Source organism: Sceloporus occidentalis, unplaced genomic scaffold (assembly GCF_023333645.1).
Source record: "Sceloporus occidentalis isolate IW3139 unplaced genomic scaffold, rSceOcc1.0.p SCAF_14, whole genome shotgun sequence".
NCBI classification, from domain to species: domain Eukaryota; kingdom Metazoa; phylum Chordata; class Lepidosauria; order Squamata; family Phrynosomatidae; genus Sceloporus; species Sceloporus occidentalis.
In genome coordinates this window covers 2121401-2141378 of record NW_028316994.1, presented here as the reverse complement: position 1 = coordinate 2141378, position 19978 = coordinate 2121401, and the positions used below count along the sequence as shown (strand labels likewise).

The 19978-nt window shown below is 41.6% G+C and overlaps 3 protein-coding genes across 3 annotated transcripts; all 3 read left to right on the top strand.

The window, feature by feature from the left end:
* Positions 1–181: 181 nt before the first annotated feature.
* LOC149303505 (olfactory receptor 10AG1-like) lies at positions 182–1138 on the top strand. The gene has a single exon (XM_089480525.1). The coding sequence runs from the start codon at positions 203–205 to the stop codon at positions 1136–1138; it is 936 nt and encodes a 311-aa protein (XP_089336651.1). The 5' UTR covers positions 182–202.
* Positions 1139–8521: 7383 nt separating this feature from the next.
* On the top strand, positions 8522–9502 carry LOC149303504 (olfactory receptor 10A7-like). The gene has a single exon (XM_089480328.1). The coding sequence runs from the start codon at positions 8522–8524 to the stop codon at positions 9500–9502; it is 981 nt and encodes a 326-aa protein (XP_089336454.1).
* An 8786-nt stretch (positions 9503–18288) lies between these two features.
* On the top strand, positions 18289–19224 carry LOC149303503 (olfactory receptor 10AG1-like). Its single transcript, XM_089480379.1, has one exon. The coding sequence runs from the start codon at positions 18289–18291 to the stop codon at positions 19222–19224; it is 936 nt and encodes a 311-aa protein (XP_089336505.1).
* The last annotated feature ends 754 nt before the right edge of the window (positions 19225–19978 follow it).

The window sequence follows — 19978 nt, the reverse complement described above, 5'->3', positions numbered from 1 at the left end:
ATGCTGAAATTCCATCTTCTACAAAAGGACAAAAACTCTGTCCCTTGTTTCACCTGGCTACACTAAGCGTGGCCCTTAACATCTGCAAATTCCCAGCATATTTGAGACTGAGTGGGTAAAGCAAACCCTTACCTCAACAAGTTAAATCAGGGAATTATTGCTGGTAATTAAGCATCTGTATGTTTCTCTGTTCGTTCTGCAGATGGATAGCCAACAGGCTGGACACTGGAGAAACCAAAGCACTGTGAATGAGTTTGTCTTGCTGGGATATCATAAGTACCCTGCCCTACTTTTCACAGCATTCCTAGCCATCTACCTGACCATTCTACTAGGAAATGGTCTGATTGTAGTGGTGACCACCATGGACCCCACCTTGAATACTCCCATGTACTTCTTCCTCCGCAGCCTCTCTGGACTGGAGATGTGCTACACCTCAGTAACCATTCCCAAAATTATGGCCAGTCTTGCCACTGGGGACCTCTCCATTTCCCTAACAGCCTGTGCTTCCCAGATGTTCATCATGCTTTTCCTAGGTGGGGCTGAGTGTTTCCTCCTGGCTGCCATGGCCTATGACCGCTATCTTGCCATCTGCTTGCCCTTGCGCTATATGACTATCATGAACCAAAGGATGCAAGTAGGACTGGTGGTTGGCTCATTTATCATCAGTTTCCCAATGCAGCTGGTACAAATTGGGCTCATCTTCTCCCTGCCATTCTGTGGTCCCAACGAGATGGACCACTTCTTCTGTGACATCCCACCCATTCTCAACTTGGCATGTGCAGACCTCTATGCTAATGAGTTGGCACTCTATTTTGAGGACACAACCTTTGTACTGGCTCCGTTTGTGCTCATCTTGGCCTCCTATGTATACATCACCAGAGCTATACTGCGCATGCCATCAGCTACAGGTCGCCAGAAGGCTTTTTCTACTTGTTCCTCTCATGTGACTGTCGTGAGTCTCTTCTATGGCTCTGCATTATTTACATATGTCCTTCCCAAAACTCCTGACTTCATGAAAATTGACAAGTTACTGTCTCTCTTCTACACAATTATAATTCCTCTTTGCAACCCCCTTATCTATACTCTAAGGAACAAGGAGGTGAAAGCTGCCCTGAAGAGGCTTTTCAATAATAAATAGCCCTTGAAATTAGGAAGGTTGAGACCATCCACTGAATCTTACCTATGATTTCATTCTGTCACCAAACCCACAATCTGAGAACATACACTGAAAAGGCTCTCTCATATCCTTACCAAATATGCTTGTGAGGGTGCTGGAACCAAGAGAAGGTCTTCCCATGTGGGTCTCAAAACATGGCAAGTTTATATGAGGAAATATTATCTTTTACATCATCTGGATCCATGCATTCCTAATGCACTTAATCTGTAACAATCAAAATAAGGGTCTTTTTCTTTTGACATATTGTTTTAAAATTAAATAAATAATGGAGTTTTTTAAAAAAAAGAAGAAGAGAGGCTTTTTGATTCTTTATTTCTCACTCTGGATCAATCACAGTTAGTTCAGACTGAAGGAGAGCAGAGTAGTAATTCTGATAACATCATGAAATTTAACATCTTTAATTTTTCTCTCTTCCATACTCTCCATTCCATTACCAAAGTCTGCAGTGTGTAAGGTGGATAATCTTTTATTTTCCCCTAAAGGTCAGTTTCCCTCATTGATGATATTTCATGGTGGTGGAAGGTGCTGGAGATGGCCAGGGAAGAGGGAAGCCAAAAGGGAACAACATCTGAAGCCCCCAGCAAACCTTTGGATGTAGTGTAGGTCATGTGGCATAATTAATATCTTCTCCAATATTTAGCAAGCACCTTGCAACATGCAGTGTGCCTGCGTCATATGCGGGTGCCCCATACACATATTTCAACTTATGTTGAAACCTGTGTGACATAAAGACATGGGGCCACAGGCATGAGCCCCGATATTTTCAATGGGACTTGAGCATACGAGGAACTTGCCTTACATGAGGGGGTCCGGAACAGATCCTCAGTGTAAGGCAAGGGCCCACTGTATGTTACTTGAAAAGACTGCCCCACTCCAACTAATGGTAGGGTTGGTAATGACAGTTAGACTACATTGGATGGTTAGGTTTTGGCAGGTCACAGCCCTATGAATCATAATGAATGGCAGGGCCAGCCAATGATGTTATGCCACCTCAGGCAAAATGGTACTTGCTTCCATTCCATCTATAAGAATTAACTGGATTGGCTGTTGAATCTTAGGTGCGTTACAGAGCGCCCAAGAAGGGCACTCTGCCGCTGCCGCCGGTTGCTACGTCTGGGAACTGCAGCGGCCAAACCGTGCAGCTCCCGGGCGCAGCAAGAAAGAAGCGCCGAAATGGCGCTTCTTTCTGGGCCCCAGAAGTGGTGCCGCGAGGTGCTAGTCATGCACTCGCGGCATCCGTGACATCAAAATGGCGGCCCCCGTGTGGACAGGCGCTGCCATTTTGTACGGACTCTGTTGAGAGGTGTCCAGAAGGGATGCCCCTTCTCAACCCTAACACGCCCCTTTCTAACCCTAGTACGCCCCTTCGGCACATCTGTAACGCGCCTTACTTCAGCACAGGAAATGTAGTAGGACTCTCCTCCACCCTTGACGGCAATGGGACATTTCAGCCCCTTCATCCACAAGATGCTAAAACCCAAAAATAAAATGGTATGCAACAAAAGGAGAATTTCACTTCTGGAAGCTTCTTAGTGCCATAATTGTATTGTAAATGCACTACCACATTTTACAAAAAAAATGTGTTTTGGGATATCCAGGAAAATAACACATTTTTATGGAGAAGGTAGCATAGAGCATGATTCCTGGGAGGGACAGTAAAAATTGGCCTCCAAACCTGCCCAAGTTGTGTGCTATCTACGCTAGCTAATGTGTTGTATTTCAGTGTCCTGAGAGCCCAAGTCTTCATAGCAAAAAGGTTCTGCAGTATGGGGGATGGGAACATATAGGTCTCAACTTAGATGATGAAGCAAACATATCATTTCTGTCACTTCTAGTTCACTCAGTAAAGCAGGGGAACAGGAAGCGACAGCAAGAAAGGTGGCGCAAAAGCATGGCCAAGCATGGGTAGATATCAGGCCTGCTATAAGACATTGGCCTCAAAGCATATCCAACACTGCCAGCCTCTGGCACTGGTCCTGTTTACACATGTACACATGGTGATAGAAACAGAAGAGACAAAAGAAAATTTGTTCCATGCAATGCATAATTAATCTAAGGAACTCACTACCCAAAGCTGTTGTGATTGATTGCTATTAGCTTAGACAGCTTTAGAAGAAGATTAAATGAAATTCAGAGCACAAGGCTAGTGGCCATAATATTACAAATTTGAGATTCAGATAACAGATATTGCTAAATAATAATAATAATAATAATAATAATAATAATAATAATAAGTTTTGTTTATATTTTCCCGCCTCTCCTGATGGATCGAAGCGGGACAATTGTCAGTGGCATATCTTGGTGATATGGAAGCCACCCACTTCCACCAAAACAACAACATTTTTGTTTCAAGGTGCCTGGGTCTCCCTCCTCCAAGGCCATCAGCCTTGAAACAAGATTAAAATATCAAAAACATGAGCATATGTTTGTTGATAGAGAGGAAACTTGTTGTAATTTTAGAGAATGAGGTATGAATAATTAACATGTACAGGTTGAGTCTCCCTTATGTGGAATTGCAAAATCCAAAATACAGTTCATGACCTTTCTCTAGTCACCCAAGTGGTGGAGTCTGGAGTCAAGATTGTGGAATAGGAACAAGTTTAGACTGACCCAGAAGGATTCTTTTAGTGTTCCTAATTTTAAAAGTATTTTATCTGTTGTTTACCCAAGTGGAACACATTACTCCCATTGGAATTCATCATTGCTGGAGCTGATGCCAATGAAAAACATTGCCTTAGTTAACAATGCCCTTTGGAGGTTAGCTTCATTCCATGCCCTCACACATTGACCATCTTCAGTACACATCAGGAGGGCACTATTTCACATGACAAAAGGTCAGAACTCCTTGCTGTGATCCAAGCAAGAAAAGTACAACACCCATTCAAGGCTGTGAACAGGAGCAATACAGCTGCAAAGAAGGTAACATTCCTTCGTTGATAATAAACTAGAATTACTGTATATTAAAAATATATATGTAGAGCTGGAACTAAATATATATTTAGAGCTGGAATTTAAATGGAATTATAGGTTTTCCATTATAAATTCTGAGCCTGCAATCCTATACTCATTTAACTGGAGTAAGTTTCATTAAACCCAACACAACCTAGTTAAGAATAGAGATGGATTGGATGGATTGGGAAAGATGGCTAGGATTGCACTATGGTAGTGGTACCTGTGGTCCTCCAAAGATAGTGGTAAGTGGTCCCTTTGGTCTTGCAAGAGTTTTTGGAATTCAACCAGAATAAACCACAGCTAGTTTGGCCAACAGCCTGGAATTTTAGAACTGAAGTCCAAAAAATCTGGAGAACCAAAGGTTGAGAACCACTGCACTAGGGATATGATTCTACTGTGGTACTGGAATAGCATTTGATTTATACACAATTGTAGAGAAAGGGTAAAAGATTCTGCTGCCCACTACACATTTAACAAAGTATATTGTTTACGGCTCTGGCTATATTATCTTAGAAATTATTTCAAGAACAATATGATGAAATCAACCTTGTCTATATGGGGTTTTGAGCATTTTGATGCATAACATGATATAAGAGAAAAGAATTCTTAGGGTCCATTACTTTATATTTCTAGGCTTCCAAAAATCTTGGACAAATCTTGGAAGATTAATGAGACATAACAGTATACATCTTAGAAAACTTCAAGGGAAAGCTGTATTGCTTACAATTATCTGTTTGATTATCTTACTGAGGATTACTTTATTTCAGTTATTCTGAGTGATGTGATTTGATGTGATCCGATCTTGTGTGCTGCTGAAAACATAATTTCTCTTGTGCATGTTCCATTGTATTTGAACACAGAGCCCTCGTTCAGCAGAACTTCCCAGTGAATTGTGCCCTTTCTTATTTTGACATTTTGTCACCAGAGAGGGGTGGGGAAGAAATTCACATTTTAATGAAAACGTTGGTTTTGCCTCTATCTGAGGGTGAGTGAGTGTCACCCTCCCAATCTCAATGAGTTTCCATGGCAGAGAGGAGATTCAAACCCTGATCACTAGAGTTGTAGTCTAGTGCTCAAACCACTACACCATGCTGACTCTGTTTCCTCATCCTTTTTGTTGAATATAGAACATAGTTTGATACATTTCTATGTCTTTCCAGATCACCACCAAGCCGCTTTTAAGCTATGGTGCTGAAGGTATGTGATGGTGAGGTATCAGTTTCAGCCAGGTGATTCTGGGTGTCATGAAAGGGTAGTAAAATGGCAGTTATTTAATTTACTAACATTGCATTTCTACTGGCATGGGAATTAATAGTCTCTTTTTAAAAAATATACAACTGTAACTGTAACAACGTATGTGTCTTGGGTCTACACCCCTAATTAATTCCTTCTTAAAAATGAACTGTACAATTTCTAGAACTGCACATAAAGCATCATCAGCAAGGGGGCATATTTCTAGTGTTTACATTCTCTGGACTCTCTTATGGCTGAAACCAGGAGTTGATTTGCTAATCTGGCAGAATGTAAACCTGAAAAAAGTGAGAATAACTGCACAGAATTTACCTGTTATTGGCTACCTTTTTGCAAGATATTTGTTTATTGCTGTGTGCGTTCAAGTCACTTGAATGCACTCATAGCATCAGTTAACAAAAAATAAAGTGACTACAGTTTATTTTGTTATTATTCTGTGCCTTCAAGACAATTCCAACTTACATCAACTCTAGGATGATGATGATGATGATGATGATGATGATGATGATGATGATGATGATGATGATGATGCCTCTCCCTACAGGTTACAGTAAAAGGAAATAAAATACAAAGCATTACATAATCAAAATTATGCAATCCCTAACTCTCCACCAACATCAAATTGAAACAATCAATTACAAATTCAAGATTAAAATTACTTATACAATGGTTAAAAAGAAGGACAAGTGGAGTAGAACAGCCAGGGGGGCGGGCAGGATTATCTTTTAATGGGAGGTCAGTCTGGGAAGGTCTGCTGGAAGAGATCCATCTTGAAAGCCTTTTTAAAGTCATCAAGGGTGGTAATATGACGGATCTCCTCCTGCTATCTCCCCCCTATCATGGGGTTTTCTTGGCAGAACATGTTCACAGAGGGTTTGTCATTGCCTTTCTCTGAGCCTGAGAGAATGTCAAATATCCAAGATCATCCAACAGGTTGCCATGACAAATTGGGATTCAAACCCTGGTCTCCAGATTCATAGTCTAATGTCCTAATTACTACAACATGTTGGCTGTGACAGTTATGTATCATCCTTTAAACAAATGACAATTGGTACATATTTTGGCAGCAAATTCTGTACACCAGATTCCTTGAGCTCTCATGTCCCCCAAGCAGCATGGCCAGTAGGATTGGCAAACAGCTGAAGACTGGCATAGGTGATGTGGCAACTGTGGCACACAAACAGAATACCACCCAGTCTTCCTTCTCCCCATCCAGCGTCCACTCAATATTTTGGCTATTTCCTCTTTCCATTTCTGTTTTGTCAGTTCTGTTGCATAAAATTACCCTAATGGTGGTAGTAGTACCAGCTGCCTATTTTCTTTGTTTACATTTTTAAAAGAAGGGGAGAGATGGGGAGTGGAGAAAGAGAGTAAGAGAGCTTACGAAGGACAAATTCTACACATACCTTCTTTGAATTCAGTCCGATTAGGTTCAGTGGAGCTTACGTTCAGATATGTGAGTACAGGAATGTAACTCCTCATTCTTCCTTGGTGGCTGCAATTCTAGATACACTTACTAGGGTTCAAACCTTGGGTTCAAGCAATGGCAGTTGATGGCTTCCATGACAATAGAGAATCTGATCTAGATTTTAGGCTAAACAGCATAGGAGCTTTCCCAAGTGATAAAAATTGCCCCTGACATAAATTCAGGACCTTGGATAGTGCCTTTAAAATTTAATCTGAAACTCAGAATAGATTCCACTGTTATGGGGAACCACCAACTGCTGCTGATTCAGTGGGTCTTAATTCAAAATAGGCATACTTTAGATTGCATTCTCCCATTTTTTCATTTGTCCTCAGAATCTAAACAAAATCGGAGTCAGAGAGAAAGAGTATAAATATGATATCCAATATTTTCTTACTTTGAAGGCATCTCCTTTGATGGCACTGTGAGTGTAAGACTGTAAGGATAGAAAGAAAGATAAAATAGAAGTAAGAAGAAAATGAGAGAGGGAGAGGAAGAATGAAATAGAAGTCAGATATATGTGAGGGTGATATTCTTGTTTTAAGTAAGTCATCCCACTGTTACAGATTGGAGATAAAGATGAATCCTAAGAAGGAAAAGTATAAAGCTTGAAGTGCTTAATTAACTTAAAGAATTCCACATTGTGTTCAAAATAATGTTTCTGGCTTTACAGCTTTCTACTTAGGTATATCTTGAGTGGTGTAGTGGTTTGAGCACTGGACCAGGACACTGGGAGGCCAGTATTCAAATCCCTGCTCAGCCATGGAAATCCACTGGGCGACCTTGGGTAAGACATATTCTCTGAGCTTGAGAAGAAGGCAAGGCAACCCACCCCCCACCCCCTTTGCACAAATCTTGCCAGCAAACCCCTATGATAAGTTTGCCTTCGCATCATCCTCAATTGGAAATGACTTGAAGGTATTTTTAATTAAAAGCAGTGAATAAGTTTTTCATTAAAAAAAACCCCAGTGTATTGGCTGCCAGTTCGAATTAGGAATGGAAAGAATATTCAAATAGTAAATGAACAATGGGTTCCCTGAGATCTGGGAAACCCTGATGAGGAGACTCTTGGACAGATAGATATTTTCACAGTTTAGGTTCTATGCAGAAACTTCACAGTAATTGTTTCAGGGGCAGAAATGGCATTTTCTGCACAGAATATTCGCTTCCCATAAAGAAAACATGTGGTTTTGTGCTGAAAGTCACATTTCCAAGCTGAAAACCAATCTTTCTGCACAGAAAATGTCATCAACTGTACAAAATGTCCTGCATGTGCAGGTCTTTTTACCAGGATACATCCTGAACAGTGAATAGTCCTTGAAAACTGCAAGAGCTTTTCTCAGAGTAGAGGAAAAAACAGTAAAATTATTCATAGAATATGAGCATGTGATAGGCACATTCATTGACACAAACTGACTGTACTTCCAAATTCACATTTACTTGAAATACATGCGTTGCTATAAAATACATGTTCAAGAGTAGCTAACGTGGCTGTAAGAATAGCTATCTCGAGTGTTCCTTAAAGGCTAGTTTTCCAGAAGAAGGAGTTGAGGAAAAGGAAAACAAATGTTTCCCAATTCAAACTTGATTAATTGAGGGACAATTCAAGTTATGTAGCACCTCCTTCAGTTTCATTTCAAGTGGCCCACAAATGCATATTTAAGCATTAAACTCACATGCCTTCTTTACCTCTACAGATGAATCCTGACCCAAGCAGACAATGGAAGAACCAAAGCACAGTGACAGAGTTCATCTTGTTGGGATACCAAGAACATCAAGCCCTTCTCTTTATTGCTTTTCTCATCATTTATCTGGCCATTTTACTGGGCAATGGTCTGATTGTAGTGGTGACAACATGGGACCCTGCCCTGAAGACCCCCATGTACTTCTTCCTCCGCAGCCTTTCAGGGCTGGAAATGTGTTACACTTCAGTCACCCTCCCTAAGATGATGGCCAATTTGGTCTCAGGCAACCTTTCCATCTCCTTGCCAGCTTGTGCTACACAAATGTTCTTTATCCTCTTCCTGGGTGCAACAGAGTGCTTCTTGTTGGCAGCAATGGCTTATGACCGCTATCTTGCCATCTGTCTCCCTCTCCACTACATGACAGTCATGAGTCACAAGATGCGGATAGGGCTGGTAGCTGGTTCATTCGCCATCAGTCTCCCAATGCAACTGATCCAAATTGGACTTATCTTCTCCTTGCCTTTCTGTGGACCCAATGAGATTGACCACTTCTTCTGTGACATCCCACCAGTACTCAGCCTGGCATGTACTGATTTGTACGTCAATGAGTTGGCTGTGTATACTGAGAACATCCTCTTCGTTGTACTACCCTTTGTGCTCATCTTGGCTTCCTATGCATACATCAGCAGAACCATTTTGCACATGCCAGCAGGCATTGGCCGTCAGAAGGCCTTTTCCACTTGTTCGTCCCACCTCACTGTGGTCAGTCTCTTCTACGGCTCTGGGATGATTGTGTACTTGCGCCCAAAGACCAGTGATTCTGTGAGAGCTGACAAAGTGCTCTCCCTGCTCTACACAGTCATCATTCCTCTTTGCAACCCTCTCATTTACACTCTGAGGAACAGGGAGGTGAAGGCCAGCCTCAGTCGACTCTTGAGTCGGAAAGAGTTCTTCAAGGTGAATACAGGATGAGTGAAAACCAATGAGTAACTTAATGATTCACCTGGTGTAATAAACACTTCTTGCCAAAATTCTACATACCGTTGATAGGACTAAGTAGATCCTTGACAAAGTCTTGAAGAGATTCCTTCTGCAAACATGAGCAGTGGTCAGAAAGTATATTTTTAATCTGAAATTACAACTCCTTGTGGCAATGTTCAGGGTTATCATCCCAAAGTGATGGTTTACCTAGCTATGAAAAACTCTTCCTTCACTGCCATTGCATAGTTGAAGATCATGAGGTGCTTTGATGTTGAGAATCTTTTGACTTGAATTTTGAATATACTTGAATAGAGTAAGCCCTTGGTATCCACTGGGTTTGACTGCGGATGGTTGGATCTGTGGATGCAAAATCCATGGATATGGAGGGCCGACTGACTTGAATTTTGCTACAAACTGATTGTGTATTTGTCAGGTAGTCCAAAAATGGTGGAATCAATCCCCCAACATCAAAATCTGGTTTTAGAAGAAAAGATGTTTCAGTAAAGTTTCACAAAAGCATTTTGTTTTCTTACAAACCTAAACTCTTCTATCTTCATTTGCTCTGTCGTCCTGAATAAATGATATTTGTTCTGTGTCCTATTGGGTTTTGCCTACAGAGGTTCAAGAGAGCCTTTCCTACATCTTTAAAAACCTCAGCTATCATGCTGATGCCACTGCCATATCTGTCTTCAGAATATTTGGGGAGGGGACTTAGGGACTTAAAGAAGGCACTAAGGAGCTGTCTTTCCAATACTATGCATGCTATGAATTTTTCCATCTTCCATACTTTCCATTTCAAAACCAAAGTTTGCAGTGTGTGACGTGGTCAGTTTCTAAAGGTCTGTTTCCCTCAGTGGTGACATTTCATGGTGGTAGAAAGTGTTAGAGCCTAAATGAAACAACAGCTGAAGCCCCTAGCAAACCTTAGGGGATGCAGTGTAGGCACAAGTAATTTCTTCTCCAATATTTAGCAGGCATCTTCCAACATACATTACAGTGGACCCTGGCTTTACACAGGGAATCCATTCCACAACACCCCCCACTCTGCATAAAACAAATTCCATGCAAGCTCAAGCCTCATTTGGATGAATGGGACATGCTCCTATGTGTGGCGCAGGGTGCACTCCACAGGCACATGTGCCATTCATCTAAATGTGGCTTCCTGTCTGCATGACCTCAAGTTCCTGTATATGGTGGGCCAACTGCACTTGAAACTACTGCCCCACTCCAACTAATGGTAGGGTTGGTAATGAAAGTTAGACTACATTGGATGGTTAGGTTTGGGCAGGTCACAGCCCTATGAATCATAATGCATGGCAGGGCCAGCCAAAGATGTTGTGTCACCTCAGGAAAAATGGTACTAAGCTACATTCCATCTATAAAAATTGACTGGATTGGCTACTGAATCTCACTTCAGCACGGGAGATGTGATAGGACTCTCCTCCACCCTTGAGGGCAATGGGACATTTTAGGTGTCCAAGCCAGGTTGTGTGACAGCAATATCTCACCTTCCAAGAGCGGAGGAAGCCCATGGGGAGAGGAAGAGCAAGAACACTTGGGGGTTTGTCCCTGCTGCCCCCTAGCAGTTGCTTCACTTCACCTAACCATAGGACCAGTTCTGGTCAGGAATTAGCACATAATATTTTAAACCTTCTACATCCATTTCAAAATATGTGACTTGTTCAATACTTCTTCAGTACTTGAACCCAAAGCTTAGGCAAAACAGAAATGAAGGAAGTAGGCAGGAAAATATCTAATGACTGGCAAACCTGAGGATACAGGCTCACCTGCTCTCCAAATAAGCAGAATCTATTACATAATCAAAGTTTATTACCTTCTCTCCCTCCAGTACTTACTGTATATACTCGACTATAAGTTGACTTCATGTATGTCGAGGGCAGGTTTTGAGGCCAAAGTTATGGATTTTGACATGACCTATGGATAACTTGAGGGTAAAACTTAGAAGCATGTAACAAAGGATCTAAAGGATGGAGCAAAAGAAAACAATGCCAAAAAAACTTACAAAATTCCAGCAGGCATGTTTATGCTCATACTATGGATGAATGAATAGAGTGTGGTCAGTGCTTCCAGGACAGATTACACTCTTGCCTATCACCAGGTGATAATGCCTTTTTAAAATAAGAGTTAAAGTACCATACTTACATTGACTCATGGATAAGTCGGCTCAGGTTTTTTTAGGTCAATTTTTTGACTAAAATTTCTAGACTTATACATGAATATATACAGTAACTGAATGAACAATGCATCCCCGCACATGCAAGCAACTTCAAAAGGGTACTATTCTCCAACTCCAAAAAGGTTACTGTTCTCCAGCTCCAGCACTACAGTGATCCCTCAGTGAGGGCATTGCAAGAATTTATAGCCAGAAGAGGATCCTGGCAGGGTTTTCTCTTTGCCCATCATAATTATTCTCCCTTGACCATGTGCCAATTTTGAGCTATCAAATCTAGTGCACTGGAGAAATTAAGACGGGGGGGCATAAATTTGGGACCCATTCCTTTCAGACTGGGACAGCCTCTACCACACCAGCATGGGTTATAGTGACTATGCCATCTAATTGACAGGAAGGTGGCATTCTCCATATGTTCCGATTTTCAATTTTTAATCATTCTCTCTGTTAACATTTGTGTCTCTTTTAGGTTTGGGAAGGGAGCTGGATAGAAGCAAGGGGATGATCTGTGGTCACAGTGTGGTTTTCTGGGCTCTACACCAGGAGACACACAGCACCCACTTCAGATCCCATTGGGCCTTTAGGAATGAGCCATGGTGGAATGGTTAGGGAAGAGGGGGTTCCATTGGAATGGGTTATTTTTGCTTTTTGAGCAACATCAGGATCTCTAGTCCAGATATTGGTCATTAACTTATGCAGGAATGACCTTGGTCTATCGAAGGGTAAGGCCCTTATTATTCAAGCCAAAGAGGACTTCCAGCTTTTAGAGGTTCAGGTGACTGGAGTGAGAATGCCATAGCAATAGCAACAGCCAGTAGCGTCACTGGGGGGTGGGGGGTGGGGGAAGAATGCGGGCCACACCAAGTGATACCCCAGAAGAGGGGGTGACACTCCAGAATGGGTAGTGACACCTAGTTGTCTCCCTGCCCCCTGTGGGAGCTGCTTCGCCTGTGTGCACGCCCCTCAGGCTGCACCGGTGCTCCACGAGCCCGCACCAGCATTCCTCAGGCTGGACCAGTGTTCCACAGGCCTGCACCAGCACTCAGTAAGCTGCACTGGCACTCCCTGGGCCCATACCAGCACTCCATGGGCATGAACAGGCACTCATTGGACCTGCGCAGGTGCTGCTTGTGGCCTCAGGGATGCGGCTCCAGCCCATTAGGTGTGGTTGCAGCCCTTGTGGATGTCCTTCCAGCCCTGGACTTCCAGGAACCTCACCAGAAATCCAGGGCCAGAAGTCCCACCCACCGCAGAAGTCCCCCCCCCCACCAGGTGTCACCCAATGAGGGCATGCCACAACAATAGCAAATACATTCCTATACTGCTTATCAGTGAACGAGAACTCCCTTGCCAATCTCCAAAGAAGGAGACTCCACCACACTGTTAGAGGCACACTTTTATTACTGTCTCTCTCAAGAAGAGAAGTGTTGTGATAGCATGTGGAAAGGCACAGAGAAAGCTGCTACTGTCTTGCTCCAGTTTGCTTTCTTTTCTCATGTGAGAAGGCTCTTAGTAATTGTAGTTGTATTCTGTTAGCCCAAAAGTAGAAAGAGGATGTGGCACTTTTGCTTCAGGTACAAAATACTTTAGGTACTAATTATCTCATCTAGAGGAGGGGCAGCACCATTTGCCGCTGTATCTCAAGTGAATGTCTTTGGTGGAACCTACTGTCCATGTTCTCTACCCCATCTCATCCCTTTTGGGATTGAGAGGAACAAATGTAAATTAACAAAAAGCAAAGATTTAAATTTAGAACCCAGGATCTATTTTGTTAGGCCAGGAAAAGTGAAATGAATTGGCAGGATGTGGAGAGAAAGGTGGCAAATTAATGAATGAAAGGAAAAGGTTTGGCATAGCAGAAGCTAGTTGCTAGTACCAACTAGAGCAAACCAATGGAATCAATAGGACTTACACACACATTGACTTACCTTGCAGTAATTGATTCAATGGGGACTAGAAATTGGATTAATGCCAGACGTGATTTTTCAAGAAAGATTAAACAGCCAAAGGTACATTGGGGGGAAGTCATTGTTGGTCACTGACACATCAAGGCTTTTGGATTTCATAGAAACATAGAGTTGGAAGAGACGACAAGGGCCATCCAGTTATTCAGCTCTTCAGTTGCATTTGGCTCCTGCAGTGAAGAGGTAAACTGGGATGTTTCCAGTAAAATTTTATCAGTGGAATTTATCAAATACAGCATGTTTGGGGACTGACTATTACAAAGAAATAATGTTTTGCTGTTGTAGCAACCACTGCTGCTGCTGGCAGATTATGCTTTGAAGAAAGAGGATAACTAATAGGAGAATGTTACCATCTCAAAATCAAGACATGCAAGACATTTGTTTCTTTGAAGTTATTTGTGGCAAGCAAAAATTTTTAGGAGCAGTCATATGAACCAACATAATTATATTGTCCAGTTTTCTGTGAATATCTTGTGCCTACAAATCTTTTTGCTGCAGTTGACAAAACATCGCAACATCCCTGTTGCTCCAAGTGAGTGATGTCTTTTGTACACTTCTAGCTTTTCTCCCTTCTTGTTGCCAGGCTCCTTGCCATACCTACAAAGTTACAAATCAGAAGGCGCACCAGTCATAGATGGAAACAAGTGCAAGATTATACAGGTTTTTTTAATGATGTGCTAAAACCACTGAGATACTCCAGAATCTAAAGTAAATTTGTTCAGTTGATATATGCATAGGTTGTATTTTAATTTCATTTTTAAATTTTCTTAAATTAGACTAGAATTAGAATTAGAAAGGTAGAGGAGTTTTGTGGATGAGCAAAAAGAAAAATGCCAGCCCTACTCACAGAAAATCTACTAACTACAGTGGCCAGGAAAACTAGTATAATTCAGGGTAAGAATTCAGCAATCCTTCCCTGTTAACTATCTCCAGCAACTGCTATTCAAATACTGGGTAAACTTATCATCCATGACAATGTTGACCAATCTTTTCTAAACACTTATTCTAATACATGACCACATCTCGTTGCCATCAACCCCACCAGTAAATTTTGGACTGGGTGAAGAACTGTGCATATGTTCTGATCCACTGCCAATTAATTTCAAGGTCGGTAATGAAGTTTTGCATATTATGAAGAAAAATCTACCTGTGTCTCTAAATAATTTAAAAGTCAATATGTATCCACATTTTATGTTTGGTGATGCCAACAGCAAGATCCATTGTGAATTGTGAAACAATAAACTCAAATTATTGTTGGTTAAATCGCAAACTTGATACCTAATGTGTAATATGCATATTTGTCCTTCAGAATGAGGCTGACTTTCACAAACAACATATTGACCTAAATGTCACACGTTTTAGGGACTAAAAGTCTTGTAATGATTTCATCCTTATCTTCTGCAATCATATCATCTTTATGGTTCTAGTAGTGGTCAGTGCTTGCAACATCCAGGAAATAACTCACAAGCGGAAAGATAGTAGATGAAAGATAAAACAAATCTTCCCTCCTCCAAATCCATTTTTCTGATGAAAATCATTTGCCATTGGCACTAGGCGACATGTACTGGTTTGAGGACACCAAACTAGGGACTTTATGTTTACTATGATTCAAAGACAGATGGGATATTTCTTTATGATTATTTACTGGTGAGAGAGTAGTGTAGTGGTTTGAGCATTGGACTATGACTCTGGAATTCAGGGTTCAAATCCACACTCAACCATGGAAACTGTGGCAAACCATGGAAACGGTGACCATGAGCAAATCACACACCCTCAGCCTGAGAGATCCTACGAAGAATATTCTGTGATGGGTTCACCTCAGGATCTCCATAAGTTGGAAACAACTTGAAGGCACACCAAAATAACTTAATAATCAGAGATGGTTTCATAATGTCATGTTCTTTAGTTAAAAAGGCCAGAAATAATATATGCCAAAAAGGGGGCTACATAAATTAGGCCTACATCAGGGAAGGGTCTACTTGGCATAGTCTTACACTTGCATAAGACTACTGAGGAACTTTCTGAAGATAAAATGTACATAATATTTAACATTTTTAATATTAAAGGCTCTGAAGTCCCCTATAGTAAAGGATGCCTGATGTTTTGTGTGATTGGTTTTATTTATTTATTTATTTATATACTGCTATTCCAAAGATCATAGCGGTGAACAGGAAGTAAGCCAATTATCAAGTAAGCTAATTTGCCCCCAACAGTCTGGGTACTCATTTTAGCGACCTTGGAAGGATGCAAGCCTGAGTCGAGCTTGGGCCCTTTTGCTGGTCTTGAACTCACAACCTTGTGGTTTCGAGTGAATGGCTGCAGTACAGGCATTTAACCACTGCGCCATCAGGGCTCCCTTCTTGGTTCTTCATTTGAGTGTAACAACTCCAAAATTATAGGGAAAACATCCTTTGGTGTCATATAGACTTGTGCTATAAGGACTATTCCAATGTTAAGAGTGTTAAATAACACAGGCCTACAAAAATGACCTCAGATTTGTTTCACCACAGTTCTTTTTGCAACTTGCTTTGATATTTCTATGTCATAATATGTGACTGAATGAAATGATCCTGCTAAGAACTATCCTGCACAGAGTAAGAAAGGGTTTAAAGTCTTCTAATAGACTTTCAAAACACTTTAATTCACTGAAATAAAACAGAAAAATCAGTTCAAAGGCACTAAAAGAAATCACACTCGAACATCAGCATCCATACTTAATCAAAGCTGAGTAACAACTGAACTGGTAAAAATATTGTATTTGTGAAAGAAATGTGTGTGGTATGACATTTTTACTGTGTTTTTCAAATTCAGAATCCAGAAATATAATAAAAATTTCTGCAATCTTGAAGAAAAAAATCATTGCAGGCCTGTGTAATCTATCCTGATCTTGCATTTAATCCAGACCACAGTACAGTCTTCCCTCCATTTGCATGGACTTCAGATCTATGTCCCTCGCTTACTCATAAGGGGTAAATGGAGGGACTTAGAATGGACTGCCCACTTATGGTGAGTGCCCACAGGTGTCCGTGGGGCTGCGCCACCATTCAAGCTAATAGGGCTTGAATATCAGTGAATTTTCATTTTTGCGGGGGGTCTGGAACAGATCCCCCACAAAAACGGAGGGGCAGCTGTATTTCTGTATCACCTGTGACCTCCTTTCCCAAGAAGGGGGCTGCAGGAGACAAAATAAAGAAATGCCACAATTGGCTATTACATTATTTCTGTTCTGCCACAAAACCAGAAACAAGGCAAGCCTCTGAGTCACTTTCATAAGCAAGTGCCCCTGAGTAGCTAGCCCACGGCCAAGATTAGATGTGGTTGAGAGAGGTGGTGATGTGGGACACTGAAAAGAAAGGGGTAACAAGAGGATTTGAGTGACTCAAGGTTCGTTGTTGGTACAATCTGCACTGAGCTGTGATGGATTGATGGGCAGATGTATGGGTGGACAGAAAGAAGGGAGGATAAACAGCTCAGTCCTATGCATATCCATTTGGAAGTAAGTCCTTCAGTGGGTCTTAATGACATATATGTGTGCATCTATTATCGGAAATAATTTCCCATGTTTTTTTTTCCAAGGGTGAGAGTGAGCTGGTTCTCTAGAATCCCAACAAAAAAGAAAGTATCGGGAAAGGAAAGTGGATAACTTGAGACCAATGATTTTACCAAAAGCCTAAGACCAGGATATCATGTAGCCCTACAAATGTTGTTGAACTGCAACTCCTATCATTCCTCACCATTGACTAAGAAGGTTGCAGCCACAGTAGTTGAAGTGTGCCATCACTGTGTAGTGTAAAAGGGACCTTATGGGACAACCAGGAGGAATGGATGGAATGACCAGGAGGAAGGCTAGTCAGAGTTTTGAGGTAATATGGAGCTATGCCAGTAATACCGCTATAAACTTATAATTTATGCCATTTTTGCTGTTATACTTCAAAATAAAATAAAATAAATAATTTTATTTCTATCCTGCCCAATCAACAAGGAATCTGGGCGGCTAACAACAGTGAAGATACAGTAAAAATACAATAAAAATAAACTTCAGAGGTGTGCCTGGTGGTAATTCAAACTAGGCCCTTCTCAAATGGAATGGCAGCTTGCCTCATGGCTTCCGTTATCTATATCCCATTGTCTACCACAATTAACGGATGAATTTGGGGCTTATTCACCCCAAATTATTTATCTGCCAATAAAAACCTTCCAATGACAGCACAGGATGCCATACCACACAGAATTTGGTCAGAGTGCAAGGGCAAGAGAACAGCCCTTTGAGCTGCATCCAAAAAGAGACCTACATATACATAACTGCACTGCTATACGCATATGTCACTAACAGAATGCCAGGCATAATATGTATTGAGGCCAAAGCCTCTAGCAGCTTCATCTTCACAGACTTGTAAAACCTGAGTTTCCTTATGTCATTATGCTAAACCAGGAGTGGAAATCATGTGGCCCAAGAGCTTTTGTTGCACTAGCACCTACTGCATTCCTCACAATGGACTATGCTGGCTATGGTCACTGGGAGGTGCAGTCCAACATCATCTAGAGGAGTATATGATTCCAACCTCTGTGCTACATTGAAAGGCTTTCTTTCATCAATCTGTCTTCCTCTGTTCTTACTGTAGATGGATCTCCAACAAGCCAAACACTGGGGGAACCAAACCACTGTGAATGAATTTATCTTGCTCGGATATCATAACCACCCCATCCTACTGTTCACAGCCTTCCTGGCCATCTACCTGACCATTCTACTAGGAAATGGACTGATTGTAGTAGTGACCACCATGGATCCTGCCTTGCATACTCCAATGTACTTCTTTCTCCGCAGCCTTTCTGGACTGGAGATGTGTTACACCTCTGTCACCCTTCCCAAGATGATGGCCAGTCTTGCCACTGGGGACCTTTCCATTTCCCTGCCAGCCTGTGCCTCCCAGATGTTCTTCCTGCTTTTTCTGGGTGGGACTGAGTGCTTCCTACTGGCAGCCATGGCCTATGACCGCTATCTCGCCATCTGCCTGCCTCTACACTACATGACCATCATGCACCATAGAATGCAGGTGGGGCTGGTGGTTGGCTCATTTATTATCAGTCTCCCAATGCAATTGGTGCAAATTGGGCTCATCTTCTCCCTGCCATTCTGTGGGCCCAACGAGATGGACCACTTCTTCTGTGACATCCCACCCATTCTTAGCCTAGCATGTGCTGATCTCTACGCTAATGAGTTGACTATATATATAGAAGACACAACATTTGTACTAGCTCCATTTGTAGTCATCTTGGCTTCCTATGTGTACATCACCAGGGCTATACTGCGCATGCCATCAGCTACAGGACGACAGAAGGCCTTTTCCACTTGCTCATCTCATGTGACTGTGGTGAGTCTCTTCTACGGATCTGCAATGTTTGCATACATCCTTCCCAAGACCCCCGACTCCATGAAAATTGACAAGTTATTGTCTCTCTTCTACACCGTCATCATTCCTCTTTGCAACCCTCTCATCTACACTCTGAGGAATAAGGAAGTGAAAGATGCTCTGAAAAGGCTCTTGAACAATAAATGAACACCTGAAAGGGGCATGGAGACAAAGAAGATAAACCAATTATCTCTTATTCTTTCAGGCTATGCAATTTCCCCTCCTCATACATCCTTGACTCTTGTGTTGAGAAAATCAAGCAAAATCTTGATAATGATGGCAAAAATGACATATTGCTTACCATTTTGGAATAGCTCATATGCTATGATCCAGGATGGAGGCGCCCATTCTTCTGATCATGATGTCACTAGGGGGTGCAGACCACCCCAGGTGACAACCTAAGAGGGGGATTACACCGCTGCTCCTCAAAAACCTATCTTTTGCAGAAATGGGCTGTGGCATTCATGTGCTTCCCTTTAAAATGCTTGAAGAGATGATGGGGGGGGAAGGAGAAGCCCCAGAATTTTAAAAAATTAAAATTTCAAATTTCAAATTTTGAATTTTACAAAAATTAAAATTTTGAATTTTTTAAAAAATATTGTTTTTACATTTTCTTTAAAACATCACATTTTAACCAAATCTTCACTACGTATATATTAGGTTCTGTGCATAATAATGAAATTTGACAGTATAATTTTAATTTTGAACTCAGTTTGCATTAATTGAAGTAGGCCAAGGACAAAGAAGGAAAGTGGGAGGAGGCAGAGAGAAATGAGGAAATTTTGAAAGCAGCTGAAAAAAGTGGAATGACAGAGGATTAAGTAGGACTACACCTGAGAATTCAGGGCAGTTGGAGGATATACAGCATGCTTGGGACATCGGTGCCTTGGGACCAAGAAAA